General features: G+C 40.7%; 1 protein-coding gene across 2 annotated transcripts in view; it reads left to right on the top strand.

The window, feature by feature from the left end:
• Positions 1-5,952: 5,952 nt before the first annotated feature.
• The window catches only part of tie1 (tyrosine kinase with immunoglobulin-like and EGF-like domains 1), a 23,975-nt gene continuing 6,946 nt past the window's right edge, over positions 5,953-22,981 (top strand). Inside the window, exons 1-19 of one of the 2 annotated variants that reach the window (XM_005736972.1) lie at positions 5,953-6,286; positions 7,218-7,514; positions 7,675-7,782; positions 7,879-8,034; positions 8,624-8,755; positions 10,578-10,718; positions 10,851-10,979; positions 11,441-11,586; positions 13,685-13,829; positions 13,911-14,075; positions 14,616-14,756; positions 17,550-17,852; positions 18,268-18,558; positions 18,872-19,068; positions 19,151-19,297; positions 19,384-19,447; positions 19,605-19,715; positions 22,019-22,209; positions 22,460-22,573. In XM_005736972.1, coding sequence (XP_005737029.1) covers positions 6,223-6,286; positions 7,218-7,514; positions 7,675-7,782; positions 7,879-8,034; positions 8,624-8,755; positions 10,578-10,718; positions 10,851-10,979; positions 11,441-11,586; positions 13,685-13,829; positions 13,911-14,075; positions 14,616-14,756; positions 17,550-17,852; positions 18,268-18,558; positions 18,872-19,068; positions 19,151-19,297; positions 19,384-19,447; positions 19,605-19,715; positions 22,019-22,209; positions 22,460-22,573 — 3,042 coding nt within the window. In that variant the 5' untranslated portion in view covers positions 5,953-6,222. The remainder of the gene's footprint in view (positions 6,287-7,217; positions 7,515-7,674; positions 7,783-7,878; positions 8,035-8,623; positions 8,756-10,577; positions 10,719-10,850; positions 10,980-11,440; positions 11,587-13,684; positions 13,830-13,910; positions 14,076-14,615; positions 14,757-17,549; positions 17,853-18,267; positions 18,559-18,871; positions 19,069-19,150; positions 19,298-19,383; positions 19,448-19,604; positions 19,716-22,018; positions 22,210-22,459; positions 22,574-22,981) is intronic. The other variant, XM_005736973.2, reaches the window with a different exon arrangement.

The following is a 22,981-nucleotide window of genomic DNA, read 5'->3' as shown; positions in this document are numbered from 1 at the left end:
GACAAAAATACACATTTATACACACAGTGATCTGATAGAATAAGCTTTTAATGTTGTCTAATATTGGGCCTAATGACATGCTACTATTGCCCTCACATTAATTGATATTACAGACTCTTGAGGACATCTATTTGAAAGAAAAAAAGGAGAAGCAGGGACTTGTGATAGCTTTTTAGAAATAAGATAATCATGGCTGGTGCATTACCAGTGATACAGTGATCTTTTATCTGCCACCTGATTAGAAAACACAATGATGCTCACAGTCATACCCACTTGTGTCAAAAGCATTAAGAGGTGAACATTTCTCAGATAGTGAGAAACAATCTGCCAGCTGTCAGTTTACATTTTCTTTCTTTGAAGCTCGAGACACTTACAAATTGGGGTAATAGCATTCTGGTCACATGGTCCACAATCACACAGGAATATCTGGATGGTAACACCATCCCTGCTATCTAAAAGTTAGTCTATGTTATGGCTTGAATTAAACCATCAAGTTAATGTCTGTATAACTCTATTACAATGATAATAAGATTGCTGGTGGAGCCTGAGGAAATGGGAGGCATAGAAAGGAAGTGTTCCTGTCATGGGCAACTTGAAACCTGAATCACGAGGCCCTAAAACCTGCCAGTAACTCACTTTGTATCTTCCTCCCAAAGGAGAAGGTAGTTTTTGTGTGCATGTGTGGTAAAACAGGGGTGAGTGTCTATACGTGGCTGCAAGTGTACGTTTAGATCAAATGTAGCCCACTACTGCATCTTAGCAACTTTTCCCATCCCATGCTCACCCCATCCACACTGACGTTGTATATTTTTGTACCCTGTCATGTCATTTCCCATCATTCCATGTCTTGAGCCATCTGTTGGCAGTATTTACCCCTTAAGGTTACTTAAGTGGCAGCTTTTCTTTGTGTGAAAGTATACAGTGGAAAGTGACAGGAAAGATGGGAGGGAAAGGGAAACGACATGCGACAAAAGTCGAGATCTCATGTGCTGTGATCTGAACTTCTGTCTTCACATCTTTGCTCCAAGGAGGTGAACAAATCTCTCCAGTCGCTTTTTTTTAACAACCAGATTTAACAGCTGCACCTTTCAGATGTGTTCCTGTGAACGCAATAACAGATTTGAGTTTCCGTGCTTCAAGTGTTTGCACCACATGTGTTTCGCTAAAGTCACAAATGGTACCAATTTGCAGCATGTTTTGACTGTACATCAGATCTTCGGTTCAGATACCATTTTTGGATTCATGATTGCTCCTTGATGCAAGTGTTGGAGAAATAAACAAAGACACATATCTGAAAAATGTATGTCAATTTGTGGCTGAGCAGTTGCAGCAACTTTCTGACCCCTGCTGAGTTAAAGTCTGTGCCAAAAAACTAAACAAAAAAATACTTTAGTTCTTCATTTCTTCACATATTAAAGAATTACAAATGTAATAGTTAATCTGTGGTATTTTTGGATATAGCTTCTTTTTTACTGACTCGTACAACAGATTTAAACTAAAAATCTGATCTTTTGAAAGCATGAATTTATGTCAATAATAATAAATCGTCACTTACAACAGGAATGATCCAGGGTCTGAGTCACAGCTTCATGCGAACCACAGTTGACCAAGGTTAATGGTATGATGGGCATGGGTGGCAAAAAGCATACTCTGCACACACAAGCTATTTTTCCTCACAAGCAGACGTTCATGGGAAAATTGGAAGAATGTTTATTTATTTTCCAGCTTTGTGGCACATGCTTCACTACTACCAGATTGCACTCCCTGGCTGCTTTGTTTGGTACACCTGTTCAACTGCTCCTTACAGCAATCAGCCAATCTCACAGTAGCAACTTTGGCATGTAGAAATGGCCCAGATAACCTGCTGAGGTTCAAACTGAACATCAGAATGGGGAAGAAAGGTCAGTTAATGACTTAGTGTGGCAGGGTTGCCACAGGGTTGGTGGTGTTAGATGGGTATGGGTCTGAGGATTTCAGAAACTGATGATCTACTGCAAATTCAAACACAGTTACAGATGGTCCAAGAAAGAGAAAATATTCAGTGAGCAGCAGTTTTCTGTGCTAAAATGGTCTGTGGATGCCAGAAGTCTAGAAAGGCTACAATGACTCATTTAAACACATAAAATCAGAATATTCAGAAGAGCGTCTCTGAATACATAACATACTAAACCTCAAAGCAAATGTGCAGCAGCAGCAGAAGAGCGCACTGGTTGCCGCTCCCCTCAACTAAAAACAGGAAACTGAGACTACAGATTGTATGAGCTCACAAAAAGAGAACAATTTGAAAAATGTTGCCTGGTTTGAAGAGTCTCAATTTATGTTGCCATATTTGGATGCAAGTGTCAGAATTTGGCATGAAGAACATGAAAGCATGGCTCCGTCCTGCCTTGGATCAGTGCTTTAGGCTGCTGCTGGTGGTGGAGGATATTTTAGTGACACATTTAAGGCCGCATGGTACCAACTGAGCTCTGTGTAAATGCTGCAGTCTGCCTGAATACTGTGTTTGATTGTGTCCATTCCTTCATGAGCACAGAGCACCCACCTTTGGATGCCTGCTTCCAGGAGAATAACACACCATGTCACAAAGCTCAAAGTGTTTTTTGAAGATAACAGAGTTATCAGTGAGTTTGCTTCAATCTGAGTTAATAAAAAGTCAAAAACTAACTGTGACACTCTGTATTAAATTCATATTCATATTCATATTAAATTCAATTTAATTATCAATTCAGTTTCATTAATTTGTTGGCAAATCTCATCAAGGGCAAGCAATTGGTGACAGTGGGAAAGAAAAAAACTCTCTTTTAACAGCAAGAAACCTCCGGCAGAAGCAGGCTCAGGGAGAGGCGGCCATCTTCGGCATCTAGTAGGGGACAATGAGCGAGATGGGACAAAAGACACACTGTGGAAAAAAACCAGGGATTAATAATAACTAACGAATAAATGCAAAAACAAAAGGCGGGTGACAAATCAAATATCCATGAGACACTGTACCACAGTGTCTACGGTGTGTCCACGCTGCATGTGTATGCATTTGTCTTCTCCCTGTTGTGAGTGTGCTGTCATATATGAGTGGACAGCTTCGGCAGGAAGTATTGGAATTGTATTTAGCTCCAGTCACCTTTATGATAAATACTCTTTATGCATTCTCTGATCTGTGAAGTGAAGGCTGTATTTATTTATTTTTTAAAGTTGAAAGCTGAACACCTCTCAGTTCCACTGGAACATGATTGGCTTGCTGCCCATTTTCTCTAAAGTGAGTGTGAAATATAGCTGGGATAATAGTTTGTAAACCTTTCAGGTTGTCAGCACAAAGTGTTGGAAATCCTGCTTTTAAGAAAAAACTGTTGAGAGATGATCTGTACGAGAGCGTAAACACATCTAAAGCCTACGCTGAAGTAGTGCCGTAGAGTTATCAGCCCCGTGGAGCTCATTATCTTTGGGGAAATTCGACTTGATTCAGTGGAGGTATTTAGATTCTACCAATCATTTTCACACAAATCCCAGAATCACCCTGTTGCTGACAACATATACACAAACACCCTAATCATGCATGATTTACATTACTCTAAACATCCACGATCTTAAGGAATGTTTATCAGAGAGCACAGCTTATGGTAAGATGAAGGTCAGGGGGGTTTGTAACTGCAGTTGGGGAGGAATCAAGGGGGTTGTTTTAGGGGGCCTGAGAGGTGTGAGTGACACTCTTGCTTAGGCTCCCAGGGCCCAGTAGGATCAGTGCGTGTGGAGCCAAGCCAGCTCGCCACACAATGAGGGGAAATGGGAATTTAATACAAACTTTCTCACAAAGTCTCTCAGACCTCCCGCCTCTGTTGCCGGTTTCACTTCCAGACACCCCCAGCCTCGCAATCACCACCTCCTCCACCTCAACCACAACAAGATGTCAGAAACCTCTAAGAGATGTCGAGTAGCGCGCTGCCACTTGACGCCATTTTCCCTCCAACTACAATAAATAACGTAAATATTAAAGCTCACGATAACATGAGTTTTAGATACAGCAGTTCAAACATTGCACACTTTTCTTTAATTTTTTTAAGTGATTCACACACAATTACAAGTCGGCACAGTATATATGGTTAAGAAACATCACATTCTCTGTTACTTGCTGCACACAACAGTGCACAAAGACATGCTATTGTTTGTCGCGCTGTTGGTAATATTGTTATTTTGAACCTGGACAGAAGACCCACTGAGCCGTGTCTTTGTCTGGTAGTGTCATTAAGCGAGTGGCTTTGTTGTTCCACAGTTCATAATTACTGTGGAACAACAAAAACTAGAGGATACAATGGCTTGTGTTGGGTGAGCAAAGATGAATGGCTCCAGTACTGCATGCTTACCATACTGTATTTCCTTCATTTTTATATACAAACAAACAGTATTCTGTTCACACATGCAGTTGCACTGCATATGCATTCAATAGAGGGTTGATTCACTCCAGTGTTCCACCATAAATGGATATATAAAGCATATCTGTGCACAGATATCAAAACACACACACTGCACACTGAGGCATCTGTGTTGACCTAGCCTTTGGTCTTTTCCCTTCTGGCTTCCTATAGTGGCTCCACCAAGCTGTGTCTGCAATACGGAACTTTTTTATGTCCTTGAACGTCTTCCTTTCTGCACGCCTTCCTCAGTTGTTTCTCTCAACTGCAGTGACATAGTTTGCAAGACTCTGCAAAATAAATATGTGAAGAGTAAACGAATGAAAAAAGGCTCACAAGGGTGTGCACAACTAGTTTAAGGGTACACTTTGTCGCACATTGCTCTACTGTAAACTTTACTGTTTGTCTTCCACAGCAGTAAGAGCCTGTTCACGTGACATTTCACTATCACTGCTCTTCCTTATTCTGAAGCACATGCAGGGGAAATAAGAGGAAATAAGAAGTTCTGATTTCTGTGCAAAACAGGACCATGCCTCCCACAGCCAAGTGTGAACTTCACGGCCTTTTGTTTGCCACAAGGCCCAAATGGAGTCACTGTAATGTGTAGCCAAAATAGTTTGAACCTGTGTGTAACCATTTCAACTTTTGATTCCCCCCAACTTGAATCAACACCACATCTCTTTATTCTGGATAGTATTTTGACCATTGGATATCGTTTTATTTATCCATTAAGTATCAACACTTTACAAAGCTTATAAAATTGCAGCCTTTGTTTTGTTTTTTTGGGTAATACAATAGAATGTTCCTTGCAGTCTAAAACAGCCTGTGTGTGCTCCCGAAATTGAAAACAGGAAATCTCAAACAATAAGAAGTTGTGTCAGGTTGTCTGAAGTTGCAAGGGAAAAAAACCCCCGTTTTTGTCCGACAGTTTTTGTGGAGAGAATTAGAAAAGGCGTGTTCAGTTTTTTTCCAAATGGACATAGCAAAGTGAGAGCACTTTTAAAAAGTTGGGATCTGAATAGACACAACAAGCATATTGTTCATCATTTCCTGAGGCTGAATGATTGTGAAGGAAAGAGACTGACTGGCCATAAAAGCTGCAGGGATTGTGCGCTACTCATTGAAGTGAAAGAACAAAGCTGCTGCATTTGGCAAAACGTGATTTTGGCTGCCGAAGTATTTGGTATCTGCGCAAGGGCAGCAATTAGGTACAATGTCTGCATTGGAAGATGTTTGGGAAGTGCAGGGTATAGAAGTCAATATATTTTAATAAAATCCAATCATAACTCCTCAAACAGTGTATATTTTAAAATGCTAAATAGCTGATATTTCATGTTTTTGTTGTTGTTGATGAAACCTAAAAAAGTTTCATCCTAAATCCATCGTGCACAGAACAGCTGTTCTACTTCTAAAACATGATGTTCAGTGTATGCAAAAGCAATTAGACGAGTGCTTAACGTTCAGCATTGTATTGGAACAAAAAGTGACAAAGTTTGAAGTCATATATACACTAATCGTGGATCGGGGAGTTCTGGAGCGCCAGCAGTCCTCCGCTGTCTGGTGACGCTCTTCCTTCCTTTCCCACCCAGAGAAAGCTGAGCTTCACCAAAAGTTACACTCTCTGCTTAGAGTGACAGTAGAGTGAACTCCTAAAACCAGCTGGTTACCGACGAGATTTTACAAACTGAACGGGAGAATTGGAGGCTTCGACGAGTTATGCGTAAAAAAGCGCACCGTCGTGACGCAGCGTCACCGTTTTGGATGCAGAGCTCACCCTGAAAAGAATCACACGCCGGCAGTTGATTTCCAGCTTTCCCCAATGAGGATTACAAATACCAAGATGATTCTGTGGGTGTTTGCGTTGTGCTTCTTTACTTTATCAGGTAAGAGTGAAACTATTTCAAAACCTGTCTGAGTAGCGAGTAGCTTACAGATGCAGCAACATTTTCGAGAATTCTTATATTAACGGTGTGTGTGTGTGTGGGGGGGGGGGGGGGGGGGGGATGAAAGAACTAACGTCCAAGTTGTACAGAGATAACGCAACCTTCATCCACTTATAGTTTTTAAGCTTTTTTTTTTCCGATTGCCTGAGAGCGATTGTCAGCACAGCGCGTAGATCTATGTACCCTCAGGGAATAAGGAGCTCATCCATGTTTCCTTCCATTGTTCTGTGGATTTGGGGCTCACATACCAGGGAGAAGGAATGCTGGGCAAACTCATGTTATTGGATTTGGCACTTTTGTTAATGAATCACTTCAAGAGGCGTTTATGTTTGAACCCAAACCCCAATCGGTATTTTCGTTAATCTTCGTTGATCTTCCCCATTTTAACGCAATAAAACAAGGCGTTATTAACAGAAAAAAAGAGTTACAATTTTTCCCTTAGATTCAATATTTATTCCATGTGTCTGATAGACGAGTTTTATGAAATTTATGAAACTAACTTGACACAATCATCTTTAATTTAATGCAGAACTTCAAATCTGACACTTGATCAAAACTGGAATGAAACAGTAGTTCCACACTGCTAACGACTGAGCACTTTAACAGCTCCAAGATGACAATGGAGTAATTTAGTAATGTGTACATTTCTAGGGAAAAGTAATACAAATTGAAAAAAATATGTAAAGATGTAGTGTATGTATTTTCTGTCACTGTGTGAATCACTTAACAGCTGATTAAAAATTATGGGTCTCCCCCCTGAAAAGACAACTCTCCATCTCTCTGAATAATTAAATAAGGTTTGTTACACATGATTAAAAAAAACTCACACTGCTGCCTTACATCAGAGAATGACTAATGCTCTGTTTTACAGATGCTGTGATCGACCTGACCATGTTCTCTGCAGCCATGATCAGAACACCCGAGAACTTCTCCATCTCTTGTATCAATGGAGAGCGCAACTCTGCCCAGGCTAAGTTGGACATTAAGAAGGACAACAAAATCCTCATGTTCTCCAGTGTCCCACAATATAAAATGCACAAGTCCGGAAATAAAATGGTTGTGGCCAGAGACTTTAGTCGCCTAGAAAACATTGGCATCTTCTACTGTGAATCTTCTCAGGACTTTCCCCCAGTTGAAAAGATCACAATGATTAACAACCTTGACAACGGTGTGTTTGCACTTCAAAAAACAAGACTTTCTTCAGAGAGATTTATTTTATTGCTTAAATCCATTATGCATGAAATACATGTTTAAATGCAACTACTTTCAAGGGTGTGCCATTAAAAAAACAAAACAAACAATAACAGATTCTTTGTTCCTTACAACAGATTTCGTTCCAAATTCCCTCACACTACTTGCTAATGTAGGTGAGACAGTTCACCTCACTATGCACTTGCTCAACCCCCAAAGGAGAGATGTGACCTGGAAGTACAACGGTGAGTCAACGTATGCAACTCGGTACAGAGGAAGGACATTTTTGTGCAAACGCAGGCTCAAACAATGACATTAATGTTGTCGCTTGTTTCTTGCAGGAAACTACTATTATATGACACACTGGATTGACATGTTCAATGAAACTGTTGAGCTAACGGTGGAGAATGTAAAGCTTGACAATCAAGGTATCTACAGTGCCAGCTACGTTGGAGACACCCCTCTCAACGGTGCCTGGATGAGGCTCATTGTCAGAGGTTTGTTGGGTCTCACACACACAAACACACACAATCAATCGGTGTCAGATTAAATCAAGGGTTTTGTAGCATGTTTTGGCTCAGATGTGCAGCTGAACTCACAAAGAATTACACAAGACATGCTAAGGTTGACTCAGTGCACGTTCTGCTTGACTGATTGAGATGCACAAGATTCCCCAGCTCAAAATCTTTCTATTTATATGGAAGCTTGTGGAAAGTTACTGTTAAATACTAGCCTACCCTAAACTGTGAATTCACTATAGGCTACATTTGCACATCTTATTTGGCAAGGCATGTGCAGCACATATGTTTGTGTCATTTCCTTTATCTCAGTACCCCAAAGAAAAATTACAGCATTAACACTATCCCCACCCTCCACCTGCAGCCAGCTTTTTCTTTTTTGTCTCCACCAGATGCACATTTTACTGTCATTTAGCATGCATTCTGTACTATGTATCCTTTTTTTTTTTCATTTAAATAGGTCACATGTGCTTAAAAAACACACAAAAGGCAAAATACATATAAATGCTATCGAAGCTGTTTGAAGTCTCTGTGCTGTTCTAAGTAAAGAATCTGTGTTTCTTTGCAGGGTGCCCCAGTCAGAAGTGGGGTCCTAACTGTATCAGAGATTGTCAAGAGTGTCTTAATGGTGGCGTGTGTCATGAAGTGAACGGAGATTGTATCTGCCCTCCAGGATTTATGGGAACACACTGTGAGACAGGTTTGTACTCTACTCAGGCAAACATCTGCATCTGCAGTATTGTATAGGAGAACTTTCTGTTTGTGAATGAGATCAATAAAAAGGGAGATAGAGGAGGATAATACAAAAAGGGTGTGCAAGGTGAAAAAGCAGTGTTAATAAGTCACATGAATTATGTTGACTCACTTACACATTTGGTATAAATATGCACAATCAGAGTCAAAGCCTCGCAGTCTGACTCCTTAACATAAACACTACCAAAAAGAGACAGACAGACTGTGGAGCCTAAGGTTGAAAAATGAATCAGCAAAAACACTGGCAACCGCGTTAGGCTGATCGAGTGAGGCCGAGGAACGTGCTCCGTCTAAAGCAGTAATATAGCCTTGCGCAGAAACACTGTTGTTCTGAGTAAATTATTCCTTGTAGGATCAAAGCAATGTTACTTTGACTTCTTAGAGAAAAGATGCAAGCTTTTGAGTCGAAATTTCTTGTACGCAGTCTTAGATTTATTACCTGAGTTGAAAGTTAAGCAGCCATTAGAGTGATGGATGTTTTAATGGTGTTTGTATCACTAATCAGCCTCTGTGCAAATGACACTGGTTAACAAAAGATTGTGTATTCTGGAAAGCACCTTGGGTCACGTACTCTCAAATGCACAAATAGCCATAGACTCCATTACTGTCATTATCTGTATGCGGTAGCTATTTTGTGCTACATGTTTTTCTGTATGCACTTTATTGTTAGGGTTATTATATTTAAAAGCACATCTAGCAAGAGGCACATCAGTTTGCTGAAACTATGTAGCATTAGTTCATACTACTTACTTGTCTCTATATGAACAAGTATTTTTTTCTCAATATACTAGGGTTTGTTTTTTTAAAGAATTTTTATGCATGAATGAAATAGATTAGCTTTTAACTAAGCATCTGATTTCATACATCAACCAATCAGAAAAAAAGAACTCACTAAATGTTATATTGTAAACACGCACTAAAATGAGTTCACTCATTAACCACTGGTAGAAAACTAGTAGATCATCAAAATATAAACATATATAAATCTTTTTTTTTACATTTGGAAGGAAAAGGTTGAGCAGAAGGGTTGAGTACGTGAGTTGCGTCCATGAAAAATCCTCTTCCTCATGCTGTGGGATGTCATCCCATTCTTCAACCATTATCTCCAAGTCCCGGTGTGGCTCTGCTCGTCACTCTGGCACTAACAGCACACCCAAGCTGATCTCTCAGCTGTTCAATTGAGGTCAGGAGTGCAGGCGGGTAGCTCCATCCTCTCAACTCACAAGTTCTAGAGTCTCTTATAAAGCCCACTCTGAACGGGTGAGCGCTGTCATCTTGAAGGACAGAGTTTGGTCTGTCCTTCAAGATGGGATGGTCTTCTCTGGCATTGGCAGAGAGGAGTTTTTACAGGGGAGCAGCTCACATACTCAACTCTGCTGCTCAACTCATAAATGCATTTCCTCATAAACGTGGCTCCATTTAAGGTCAAATGAACAGGCTTTTCAACATAATTGAACAAACATAAATTTCTTAACTTGTTCATGATCATTTTTTATTTCTATTTGGTGAAGTTCACCCAGCATTGTCTTGTTTGTTGAGCTCCGTTATAGTTATAGATAGAAAACTACACATGAGGTACACTGAATTTAAATCTGTCACTAGAGATACCTGAAGACAGCATATTCTACAAATTCTGAAGTTCTTGGCAGTACAGTAAAAACATTTAATGCAACTGTGAAACCAAGAAAAAAAGAGTTTCAGATACCGCAAAACATGAGGAATTTAAACAAACAGATTTGTAATTTTTTTCTTTCTCTGATGACTTGCAGCCTGCAGAGCAGGAATGTTTGGTCAAAACTGCCAGGAGACATGTGGTTCCAAGTTGAACTGCAAGGGGCTTCGATTCTGCCTACCAGACCCCTATGGTTGTTCCTGCGCCAGTGGCTGGTTTGGGAGCCACTGTGAGAAAGGTATGATACATAATTTAAATAAGATCATGTGTTTTCTTTTTTTTTTATGACATTTTCTTTTAATGGAGTTTCAATAATGACCTTATCGAGTCTCACACTATGAAGTTTTGTTTTCTTCTATTCTGTTGTCAGCCTGCCATAATGGCATGTATGGGCCAGACTGCAAGTTTAGCTGCAAATGCCAGAACGGAGGCGTCTGCAGCCGTTTCAGTGGATGCCAGTGTCCCAGAGGGTGGAGAGGACAGCACTGTGATAGGTCTGGTAGGTATCTTAACAGCTACAGTGATATGCACGTTTTTTTTTCTCACTATTTCAATATTATTTGCATTCTTCTTGAAATATTGTATATAGACCAGCTATGCAACTTAATAAAACTGTTGCACACACCACACACAAACCATAATGAATGATCTAACTGAACAAGTTACTCTTGAATGTGCAACCTTTTTTAATGCCAAGGGTCACACAGCCTTTGTATTGGCACCTGAATTTGTCAAAAGTGTATTTTTCCTATTTCATCAGACACAAAAAGTACAACCACTAGGGGATGTGATTTCAAAATTTGACCAACGGGTGTACTTATATAAATGTTTTTACAAGCAGAGTTGCTGCTGTTATGATCTCTTTCTTTACCGTGCTCATTAGTGAAGCATAATTTTTTGTCTTTTTTTGCTGTTCCTTTCTTTTCGTTTCCTGTCCCGTCTCTCTCTCTACATCTTTAGACTGGGCTCCTCAGATTTTGGACTTGGATAGGCATTTGGAGTTGAATCTCAACTCCAAAGCCATGATCCTTTGCTCAGCCACAGGGAACCCCCTGCCCAGTCACAACAGCATTGAGTTGCGAAAGTTGGACAGCACAGTACTTAAGGTAGGAAGACCAGCAGTTGCCAGCAGCACTCCGGCAAGGAAACCTCACAGTAAGCCTGAATACAAGAGTGTTAGTTCAGGCTGAATATCTTGGCAGACCTCCGTGTCGGCCCATATCAGCTAATGGTTCACCTGATATCCTTCTACACATTCATCTAAGTTACTATATGATATTTGCCAAGTTCTTGCTTGAGCTGCTTAATGGCTCAGTCACATTAGGGTAAAAGCAGTACAGCAACCTCTGTTGACCAGGAAAATGATGTGTTTGCTTGGTGATTACAGTGATTTTTTTTTCCATTCAGCAGCTGATTACAAGTAGTTGCAGCAACTAAATAGTCATCCAGTTGGAGGAACCATGCCTCCAAACTATCATGGTTTGAATCAGAGTGACTGCAATCACTGTTGGACAGACTGTTGAACATTTGCAAATAACTGCTGCCTAATTAGTAAACACAGACTGCATGCCAAGACTTTGCAAACCATTTTTTTTGCCTGCAATAGGAGACTCAGCTCAACTAGTTGCTAAATGGTTATATTGTGGCTATATTCCTAAATAAACTGTTCGCAGTTAAATCACTACAGCAACTACATGGATTCTGATTGGACGAAATGTAAGCAGTTAATGAGAATTTCTGTTTAATATTAATTTCTTCATAAGTGGATGGCAGCAGATTTGCAATAGATGGTAACGTATTTGGGGTTTTTTTTTTTTTGCTAATTTGTCAGTTATTTACTGTATAAAGAGCAACCCAAACCCATTTAGTCCCAAAGACTGACTGCAGACCGACTCTGTCTTATCGTGTCATTTTATCACCCCAAATCCACTTTGAAGATAGCAACTGACTGCGGGTGGTCACAGACCTCGATGCAAGGCTTGTGTTGTGGTTAACAACTTTCCTGTAGTGTGACTGTAGCATTAGCTTTCCCACATTTTTTGCACATCTGCAAGCTGCTTTGTAGCCCACCGCAACCTAGGCATCGCCATCTGATGTTACTAATGCCTGCTCTATTCTGGAAAAAGGCATTGAAGTCCCTCAAAAAGTGCCATTCTCCCAAATATGGACTGTGCAAGTGGAAATAATCAGTTCTGATTATACTGAATAAGGAAAGATTTATTCATTTAGGACCAAAATTAACTAAAAATGTAGGCCTGGTTAGCCAGGCTAAGATTAATTAGGGGCCGGATAGCTTCAGTGATAGAAAGTGACATAGCTGGCCAGCTATATATTAATTGTATTAGTTTCTTTTTTAACTTGTAGTTCTAAATTGGAAGATTATTGTGATATTGAAATATAAAAATATAATTATATTATTTTTTTCATCGCTCAAAATAAGCGTCGCACTTGCGGAAGCCGGTATGCTCGCCCAAACGCCGTGCATTTATAGAGACTTTCAACCCCAGATAGGCCAATTATGGATCTTCGGATCCACCTTATGTCAGCAGCTATTCTCAACCGTGAATTATGTTAAAAACAAACACCGCTCACGCCTCACAGATGACAGCTTACAGTCCTGCGTAAAGATGAAAGTGACTTCGTACAGTCGATTTCCAGACGCTGTGCGCAGAGGTTCAGGAGCAGAAGTCCCATTGTAAACATACCACGGCAGACCCGACGATGTTTCCATGAACACGCTTTTCAGCATCTCTTTATTGACCACTTTTCACACACGGTTGCTGTATGCACACAGCCGGCTGTCTCTCTAAAAAGTAAAGAAAGTGTAAAATAGAACGAATGAAACAACTTTTATTTGGGGTTTAAACTTTGTTTTTATGTCAAGCCCGATGAATGCAAGCTCGAGTCATGTTCTGAGGAAGTCAGCAGCACAATGGCCCAACCAGATAAGGCTGTATCACTCCACAGTGCAGCAGTCACCATGTTTTGCCTTTAAGTGATATGTTCAGTTTCTGTGTTATTGTTTCTCCGCTGTTTCCTTGATAATAGACACACACTGTTTAAAAAAAAAGAAAAGGAAAATTTGACCACCAGAATTTTCTCAAAGTGTTGGAAAAAGTCAAAATGATCCCAGCAGATGGATCTAAAAAAAATATAAATTGCAGCATATTTCATTGCCTCCCTGTGTTACGCATTTATTTGCAGGCCTCTCGTACTGTCATGGACTCAAACAGGAGCACTGCTGAATTTGATATCCCTAACCTGAGCGCTGAACAAGAAGGCTTGTGGGAGTGCAGGGTGTCCACCGATGGAGGCCAGGACTCGCGTCAATTCACCCTCACTGTTAAAGGTGTGTGATTTATGACATTTTAAAGTTCTGTACAGACTTGTGAATTTCAAAATAATAAAAAAAGATCCTGCTTCTTTTCAGTGCCCCCGATGCCCATTACTGCTCCCAAATTGCTGGAAAAGAGAAGCAAGCAGCTGCTGGTGATGCCAGTGTACACCTCTGTGGGAGATGGCCCCATCATCTCAATCAGAGTCCTCTATAAGCCTGTGGAGAATAAAAATGAAGACTTGTGGTCCTCCATCATAGGTATACGGGAAAAACATATTCATGTAGTCATGCAGTCAGTCTTTATCAGAAAGAAGAGCAATCACAGATAATTATTTTTTTACTTTTTCTTTTATTGCATTGCAGCAACAAAAACAAAGATTGCGTAAATCTCCGTTATTTCAACACACTCTCAGTTCAGCCAAAGATATAATGTATTAGCTAAAGCAAGAAGCATGATTAGGACAACAGATTGCACAAATTTAAAATAAAAACTGTTCTCAATGGAAAATCTAAAAAAGTTAAAAAAATAACAAATTGTATTTGTTAAAAAAAACACCCCAATCGGGTCTATAAACAAAAGAGATCTTCTCAAAGGACATCGTGTTCCGTTAAGTTTGAGTTCACATCTGTTTTTCCCCCATCTAAAGACAACAAATGTTAAACATATGTGTTGAAGTGTATGTGTGTAATGTTATTTAAAACACTTCAGACACTCTGTGTTTCTGCTTAATAATCCTACTCTAAAAATGAATGAAAACTTTGGCTCACCAGCCTATCCTAAGTCAATTTTCCTTTCAGTTTATAGTGACAAAGAGCCTATCACGCTTATGAACCTGGAGCCCTCAACACGCTACTACGTCCGTGTCCAGCTGAGTCGTCCTGGGGAAGGAGGAGAGGGGGACCCGGGGCCGCAAGCCATAATGGAGACCGACTGTCCTGGTGAGACCTGCAGATAAATTTTACAGACCACACAAACTTTGGACATGTGTATATTTATCTGGGAAAAAATATCAATTTTCCTGACCACAGAACTTAAGCGAGCTCAATTATTTTAAGTCTGGTTAGTGTAATAGTGAAGTGTTTTTCCCATGCCTGACTCAAGTTTAGAGCAAATATAGAAAAATGCAAGTGGAATGATTTATGGGTGTTTCTTTTAAAAACAACAACAACAACAAAAAACGGAATACCATAGAAGGTATTAAAAAGTGTAATTTTTTTATCGGCCTATTAGAAGTCATGACCCCGTTTAAAGCAGTAACAACCTGTATTCAAGAAGCAATAGCAGGTTTATTCCTAAGTGAAGGTTGGGCAGAGGGAGAGAGCATATTAGAAAAAGCAAGTGCAGAAAAAAGAACATGAAAAAGTGTTTTGAAGTGCAGTTAATCGTAGTTCTACTAAGCTTGAGTCTCTTACAATGTCTGAGGTCCGCGTGTGAAATGGATCTAAAATAATCTGTTGATGATAGTTTATGCCTGTCTCTTGCACAAACATAAACTATTGACATTAGTGTAAATTTTGGAAAAGCAACACTAAATAGATTCTCCTGGCTGGACTGAGGACGTTCCATTAATGTTTAAGTCAAAAACTGGAATGGAAAATGAAATAAATAAAACTGTGCATCAACAAATACTGGATTTATCTTAGCCATTTGTCCATTTTATTTTGAAATGTACTGCCATAAAGGGACTTGAAGTCTACCTTTGGGGAAAATATCGCATTCTGAGCTGGTTAATCACAGACAAAAGGACAGAGTAACGAGGTCCATATAACTGAGGGGCGGAAAGCAGACAAACACAGCGCTATTTAAAGCTAGCGCTGTTGTAAACTAACTGCTGCTCACCCCATTTCTGTGAAAACTCAAATTAACATCAACAAAATCACCTAGCATCCATCAGTTAGGATACATGGGTAACACTAAAATATGATCTGCAACTTAATTCAGCTTAATTCCCTTGTGATTGAATGGAATTTAAATTATTTTATTTGAAATTATAATGTAATTATGTTACTTACAAAGCAGGTGCACTAGAATTAGGGGGTTCAAATTCATTTGTAGTGAAAAAATCCAACACAAAACAATATATCCCCGTCTAATTTACTGTAAGTATGGAGGTAAAGGGCACGGGCCATATTATGGAGGGGGTTAATCTTGCCTTTTTACATCTTTATTTAATATTCATTATATTGGTTGCATGATAGATGTTTTATTATTCAATATTCCCTTTGACTTTACAAATATGATTGTGCATAAACTGTTCTTCTTTTTTAACTTTTCACTGTTGAAACACACACACACACACACACACACACACACACACACACACACACACACACACACACACACACACACACACACAGCTTTGTTCTGCATGGCACAGATAGATTCTGCATGGCCTACCACTCGGGTAGGTAGCCGTTTTGGTTCAGGGTGCCTCTCACTCTGTACAACTCACCGACCCTGGACCATCACACTTCCTCCTCTAAGTTTGACAGTTGATGCCACGCACTGTGGAACCCTCCTTTTGCCTACTTGATGGCACACCAAGATCCTGCGTGATGAACCGAAAATTTTAAATTTCATCCTTCCATCTATCTATTTGCTTCCGCATATCCTTTTCAGGGTTACGGGGGGCCTGGACCCTATCCCAGCTGTCTTAGGGTGAAGGGCAGGGTACACCCTGAACAGGTTGCCAATCTGTCGCAGGGCTAACACATAGACAGAGACAACCAATTGCACTCACATTCACTCCCACATTCACACCTATGGGCAATTTAGTGTTTCTAATTAACCTAACCCCACTAACTGCATGTCTTTGGACTGTGGGAGGAAGCTGGAGTACCCGGAGAGAACCCACGCATACATGGGGAGAACATGCAAACTCTCTGCTGTGAGGCAACAGTGCTAGCCACCATGCTGCCCAAATTTTGATTCATTGGTCCATAATACCTTCTTCCAGTCTTCAATAGTCCAATGGCGGTGCTTCATGGCCCAGACAAGCCTCTTTGTCTTATTCTCACGTCTTAGCAATGGTTTGCTCCTCGTCCTGTCAAACCTGCAGCCTGAAGTCTTCTCTTCACAGTGAAACTGAGACTTGCTTACTACGACCAATATGAAGCTGTGTTTGAAGCTGTTGTCCTGTGAGCTGTCTATCACACAAACTTTTAACTCTCAGAAACTTGTCCTCTGATTCAGTTGTGGCTTTGGGTCTGCCACACCTCTTCCTGTCAGAGTTTCTGTGGAATTAGTAGCACCAGCTTTCAGTGCTTAATCCACCATCATTGCTGTAGAACAGTTTTAAATTGGTAGCCCATTTTGTGCTCCCTGAAAAAGGCCTTACAGTATAATTCTGAAATGTACATTATTTTTCAGTTTTGAGTAGCCCTACCTTTTTAAAAAAAAACAAACCTCTGGCATATTCATTGGACTTGAATGACTTGAATTGCAATAAATAAGTGGAAAAATTGGGGTGCTCCTAAACCAGTAGTGTGTATATAATATATTTATAAATTGAACAATAGAACATCCATCCCAACTTATTACCTCCTTATTCTTGTGCACCTCACTCTAAGTATTTGTTGGTAAATATAATATAATCACAATTTAATTTCAAACACAATACATTTGAAGTCCATTTAATTACAGTGAAATGTTTCATATTATAAAGTGTTACCAAAAAGTGTATCAATAGATCGTAGTCCCCACAGCTCATCTTGTGTTCTCTGTTGCTGCAGAGCCCACAATTCAACCTGAGATTGACAGCAGCTCGGTGGAAGGCCGCAATGTTACTGTACGCTGGCGATTACCCGGCAGCAAAGCCATTAATGCTGGCAGAGCCACTGGCTTTTTAGTGCAGCTCTTCGGGCCGCCACGCTACAGTGAGAAACTTCAGGAGGTTGACACCCTGCTCAATGTGCTCTCCACCAAGTTCCACAACCTGGAGTATCAACAAGACTACACTGTGGTGGTGCGCCTCATCAACTGTGGCAGCCAGGGCCCGCCCTCCAAACGCTACCATTTCCACATCAACAGCCAGGGTAACTAAAACCTGCTGGTTAGAGAAAAAAAAGCTGCAAAGAAGTTTTAAAATGTAAAGCAGTTCATAATTCACTTCTCGCAGCTTGTGGCACAACATTAAGTGTATTGCAATATATTGCGCCCTATAGGTTTTAGCCTTGGTTTAAACACTCGGCTGTATTTGGAGCTCGCCTTTTACTTAGCAACTCTCTCTCTGCCCAGAAGTTGTGTGTAAATTGAAGGGGGAAAATAGCAGCTGATAGATGTAAAGCCATAATCTATGCATATGATTCTTTTAAATCCTTAATAGTCAAACGTTCCTCAAGTAACCAGTCTTGAAGTGTCTGGATTAGATTACCTGCTTGATTTCAGAATGTGTGGTAAGAAAGATTATTTTTGATTGATTGTAACAGCTCTAATGTTTCTGTATCTAAGGTCCATCATCCCCACTCAACGTCAAGGCCGTGCCTCTGTCCATGTCAGCCATTCAGGTGAAGTGGCAGCCCCCTGACGACCCAAATGGAGGTATCATTAAATATATCATCGAGTACCAGCCAGTCGGCCAGGTGAGCCCCCACCCTTGGGTGGACACAGACGATGGGAACAAGACCACCAAAGATGTGACGGCACTCAATGGCAGCACAATCTACCAGTTCAGAGTGAGGGCTTTCTCTAAAGTGCCAGGAGAGTGGAGCAACTATGTTCAGGCAAAGACACAGGGGGATGGTAAGCAGGAAGCTCCTCATAATGATCAAGTCACATAGGAGGTAAAATATAGACGGCAACATGCAAAAGGTTCCAAATGAGACTGTGTTATATTCTTAAGTTTGATATTTTTGATAAATTTTAAGTCTCAAATATGGGACCTCATAATCTTATGTCCAACCTCTTCACTACTGTATTTGGTTGGCTCCTCCAGTTGACCAGACCACCCACACATGGATTCCATGTTTCCAAAATTCCATATTTATCTCCCCCGTATTTAAATCTTCTTTCTCTCCTCTTCTTTTTTTTCACTCTGTCTTTTTCCCAATGCTAGAAAAAGCTTCTCCAACCTTTACCCCTACCACCCTGGATGTGATTGGCCAGCCCACTGACAGTTATCAGCTGTTAATTGCGGTGGTGGGTTCAGTGACTGTCACCTGTGTGACTATACTGTTGGCACTGTTGGCTCTTTTCTTCATCAGGAAGACGCTGCTGAACCGTCGCCGCACGTTTACCTACCAATCTGGATCGGTGAGCATTCATTCTATTCCGGTTGACTTTGCAGCCACTGAGAGAAATTATTTTGCTGACTATACACTGTTTATATCTCCAGGGGGAGGAAACTATTCTGCAGTTTAACTCAGGAACTCTGACCCTGACACGAAGGCCAAAGCCCACGCCAGAGCCCCTCACCTATCCAATCCTTGAGTGGGAGAACATAAAGTTTGAAGATGTCATTGGAGAGGGAAACTTTGGCCAGGTGTTTAGACTTTCTGAACGTTTCAGTGTTCCCTGTGGTTGCCATTCTCTTCGCAACACTTGAGCTAACTGTGGTTTCAATAACAGGTTATCAAAGCCATGATCAAGAAGGACGGCAACAAAATGAGCGCAGCCATCAAGATGCTGAAAGGTATCTGAGCCACACATTTATCATTAAACTGATACAGATATAGTCGTTAGACATAACATTAAGACACCGTACGGCATTCTGATGTGTAATTTTCATTTCAAATACTGCTTTGCTTGCACTTTGCTTAACAATGCCCATCATGTTGTTCTTCCTGCAGAGTTTGCCTCAGAAAATGACCACAGAGACTTTGCAGGAGAGCTGGAGGTCCTGTGTAAACTAGGCCAGCATCCCAATATCATCAACTTAATAGGAGCCTGTGAAAATAGAGGTGAGTGAGCAACATCTAGTGGCCGTAATGAGCATTGACACACCATTGGCTATTCGGGAACAGTAATTCACAGGTGAAACAAACTGCTGTTTCAGTGTCACAAGTATACGACTGCCTTACAGTTTAGTGACCAGGTTGTATAAACTGTATACTACAGAAATCTATACATCAACAATCTGATGTTTCCCTAAACAAATCCAGCTGAAACCCAACAACCATACAATATGACTTTCCTCAGCAGATGGTGTTTGGTCACTTCTCGTGGAAGCAGATACACCATCTAGTTTGGTTGTTGGTGTGATTTCATCTGTAGCATATATACCAAACTGCGTGATAGATACATTGGTATGTGTCAGAAAACACACCTAGAATCGCTCTAAAGACTCAAATAGCCTAAAGAAGGTTTTCTTTAGAGAAATAGGTAAACAATATGGTGCTAATATACAGCATCTTTATATCTTTATCAAGATTTAAATGTAATCTTATGCAAAAGCCTGTGTTCAACAAACTGTACCCTCAGCAGATTCCTTATTCAGCTCATTCCTTCTTAATATGCAGCGCTGTACTTGAACAGGTTAAATTCTTCTTACTTGAGATGCAAACAGATACGCCGGTCCCATCTGACTCTCTGTCATCTGCACCTGGAAAACCCCAGAATGTGTCCAAACGAAATAATCTTCGCCTGCCAGAAGCATTTGCGCTATCACATGTGTTTGATTTGTCCGCGCGCCTAACAACCAAACAGCTGTGGCATGCATTAATGTATTTGTATAAGGTTTCCTTCATGATCCCTACCTCGAAGTATCAGTTTACGCCAGTGTCTTCTAAATTGAATCATTTAATTACTTCTGTTTGATCAAAGACTGGAAGCACATGAGAAGCACCTCTGTGCACCTCTTGTTACAAACAAGTCGACCTTGAAAAAATAAACGCTCGCTTCGAAGTAGCGCTTAGCTCTGCAGACCTTATCTCTTCTTTGTTTACACCCTTGATTAATAATCATGAACATGCATGTGCACACAGATGCAGCACACATACTTGAAAAGATTTAAAGAAAACCTCGAGTGTTTTCTTCATTTCATTTCATGGAAAGAGCAACAGAGGAAGGGGGGGGGGGGTGAGCACAAGGGAAAAGAGGTCAGGAGGGAGGAATGTTTCGAAAGTGGCGAGAGAGGAGGGCGAGCAAGTAAAAATTTTAACATCAAAGAAGATTTCGACGAATGGTCATCAAGAAAAAGTGCTAATTGGCAGGAAGTATTGCTACTGTCTGTGTAACTGCACTTCCTTTGAAAGGAAAGCTGTAAAGAAAAGTCGCTGGCTAGAAGAGGAAACACAAACTTGACTTTTTGTCAGTTTTGCATTTAATGTCTTTAAGGGAGAGATTATGGTGTCGTTTTCAGCTCTCACCCTATCTCGTCTTACTGAGATCTGGAACAAATTTGCTCTCCTCCTGTACTAGAAAAACAAGGTGTGTCCAGAAGGAATTCACCGCTGAGCTACTGAACACAAGAGGAGGGAATAAATTGAGATGATATTTGATATACTCTTAAAAGTAGAAGATAACGATTGAACGAAAAGGTCACGCCTCTCCACAGAGCTTTCATAGCAGTCTCTCTCTCTCTATTCTAGCTATGTGCTAATACTAACATGACCTCACATTCTTACTGAGCTTGGTTATTCTTCAGGTGATGGGGGTTTTGGAGCAGATGACCTGTCACCGTTCCATATTGAGAAACTCTTCTTTTGCAAGAAACATGGCATGTGCTTGATTAATAGACGCTTTTGTAACTCACAAGTAACATAATTGTATTATGTTCCAGTTCTTTGACCACTCTGCCCATAAACCCGTTATTCTTTCCTTTCACATATGGTACTTAGTAATTGTGTTGGCACTGTCCCTGGTCCTAGTGAAATCAACATGAAACTCTTCCAACAACTACAAATGCCTGTAGGAACTCTGGCTCTGGCTGGAAGCTGTAATCTATTAACAAAGCTTCAGCCATCTGGTTGAGTTCTGTGAGGATTTTACAAAAGGTCTGGTGTACCTCTGCTGTGTCAAAGACCAAAGAGTTGAAGGTCAAGCGCAGTACAAGCTGTAGCTGGGTCTCTTTCCAGGCAAATCCAAGCGAGTCAGCCAAGGTCAAAGTCATAGTATGTTGTAAAAATAATACAATTTCATTAAAATGGTCTGTCTGAGCCAATAGCAGTTTGCACAGATGGAAGGTAATATGTTTATTAGCAGGTGGCATGGCCTTTTCTTATTGACAGAGATATCAGTCCATCTGTCTCTCTATCTGCTCCAGGTTATCTGTACATAGCCATAGAATATGCCCCCTATGGTAACCTCCTTGACTTCCTGAGGAAGAGTCGGGTGTTGGAGACGGACCCTGCCTTTGCCAAAGAGCACGGTACTGCTTCCACCCTCACCTCCCAGCAGCTGCTGCAGTTTGCTGTGGATGTTGCGAATGGGATGCATTACCTCAGTGACAAACAGGTAGGAGGAGGAAGGATGAGCAACCTTAGCTGCTGTTTTGTGCCTGTTGGTGATGGTGCTTTTTTATTTCTGAACAAATGATCTTAGATCTGATTATAGTCTCAGTTTTGCATGAAGTTGTGACCAAAACTAGATTTTTTTTTTTTTCAGATTTGTTTACAGGTTCATTTTTAATTTTGCTTAAAATTGTTGTATCTGTATCTTTGTCATGACACCGCTTCCCTCCCCTCCTCTGCTCTCTTGGTCCTAGTTCATCCACAGGGATTTGGCAGCGAGGAATGTTCTTGTTGGGGACAATCTTGTGGCTAAGATAGCAGATTTCGGTCTGTCCCGTGGTGAGGAAGTCTATGTTAAGAAGACAATGGTGAGTGGTGGGGGTTATGTTTTGGTTTAGCCTTGCAGAAGGCACTGGTTGCTTGAGACTAAAACAAAGCAGTGTTAGATGTTGTTGTCCCCCCCTTTTTTTTTCCTTTTATTAGAGTGGATTGCATGTGTTGTTCTCACTTTTCACATGCTGAAAATAGCAGAAGACAAAGGAGCTGTGCAGCAAAACATTTATCAGCAGGCTGCTGCAGTCTGTGACTGCATAAAGCCATATCTTTAGGCTGTCAGCGTATCTGTAGATCTGCATTAACTCACATACAGTGGGGCAAAAAAGTATTTAGTCAGCCACCGACTGTGCAAGTTCCCCCACTTAAAATGATGACAGAGGTCAGTAATTTGCACCAGAGGTACACTTCAACTGTGAGAGAATGATTGTGAAAAAAAAATC

This window comes from Pundamilia nyererei, unplaced genomic scaffold, assembly GCF_000239375.1.
Source record: "Pundamilia nyererei isolate P.nyererei 1_Seehausen unplaced genomic scaffold, PunNye1.0 scaffold00072, whole genome shotgun sequence".
NCBI classification, from domain to species: domain Eukaryota; kingdom Metazoa; phylum Chordata; class Actinopteri; order Cichliformes; family Cichlidae; genus Pundamilia; species Pundamilia nyererei.
The sequence above is the reverse complement of the archived record's forward strand: the minus strand, read 5'-3'. Positions and strand labels throughout refer to the sequence as shown.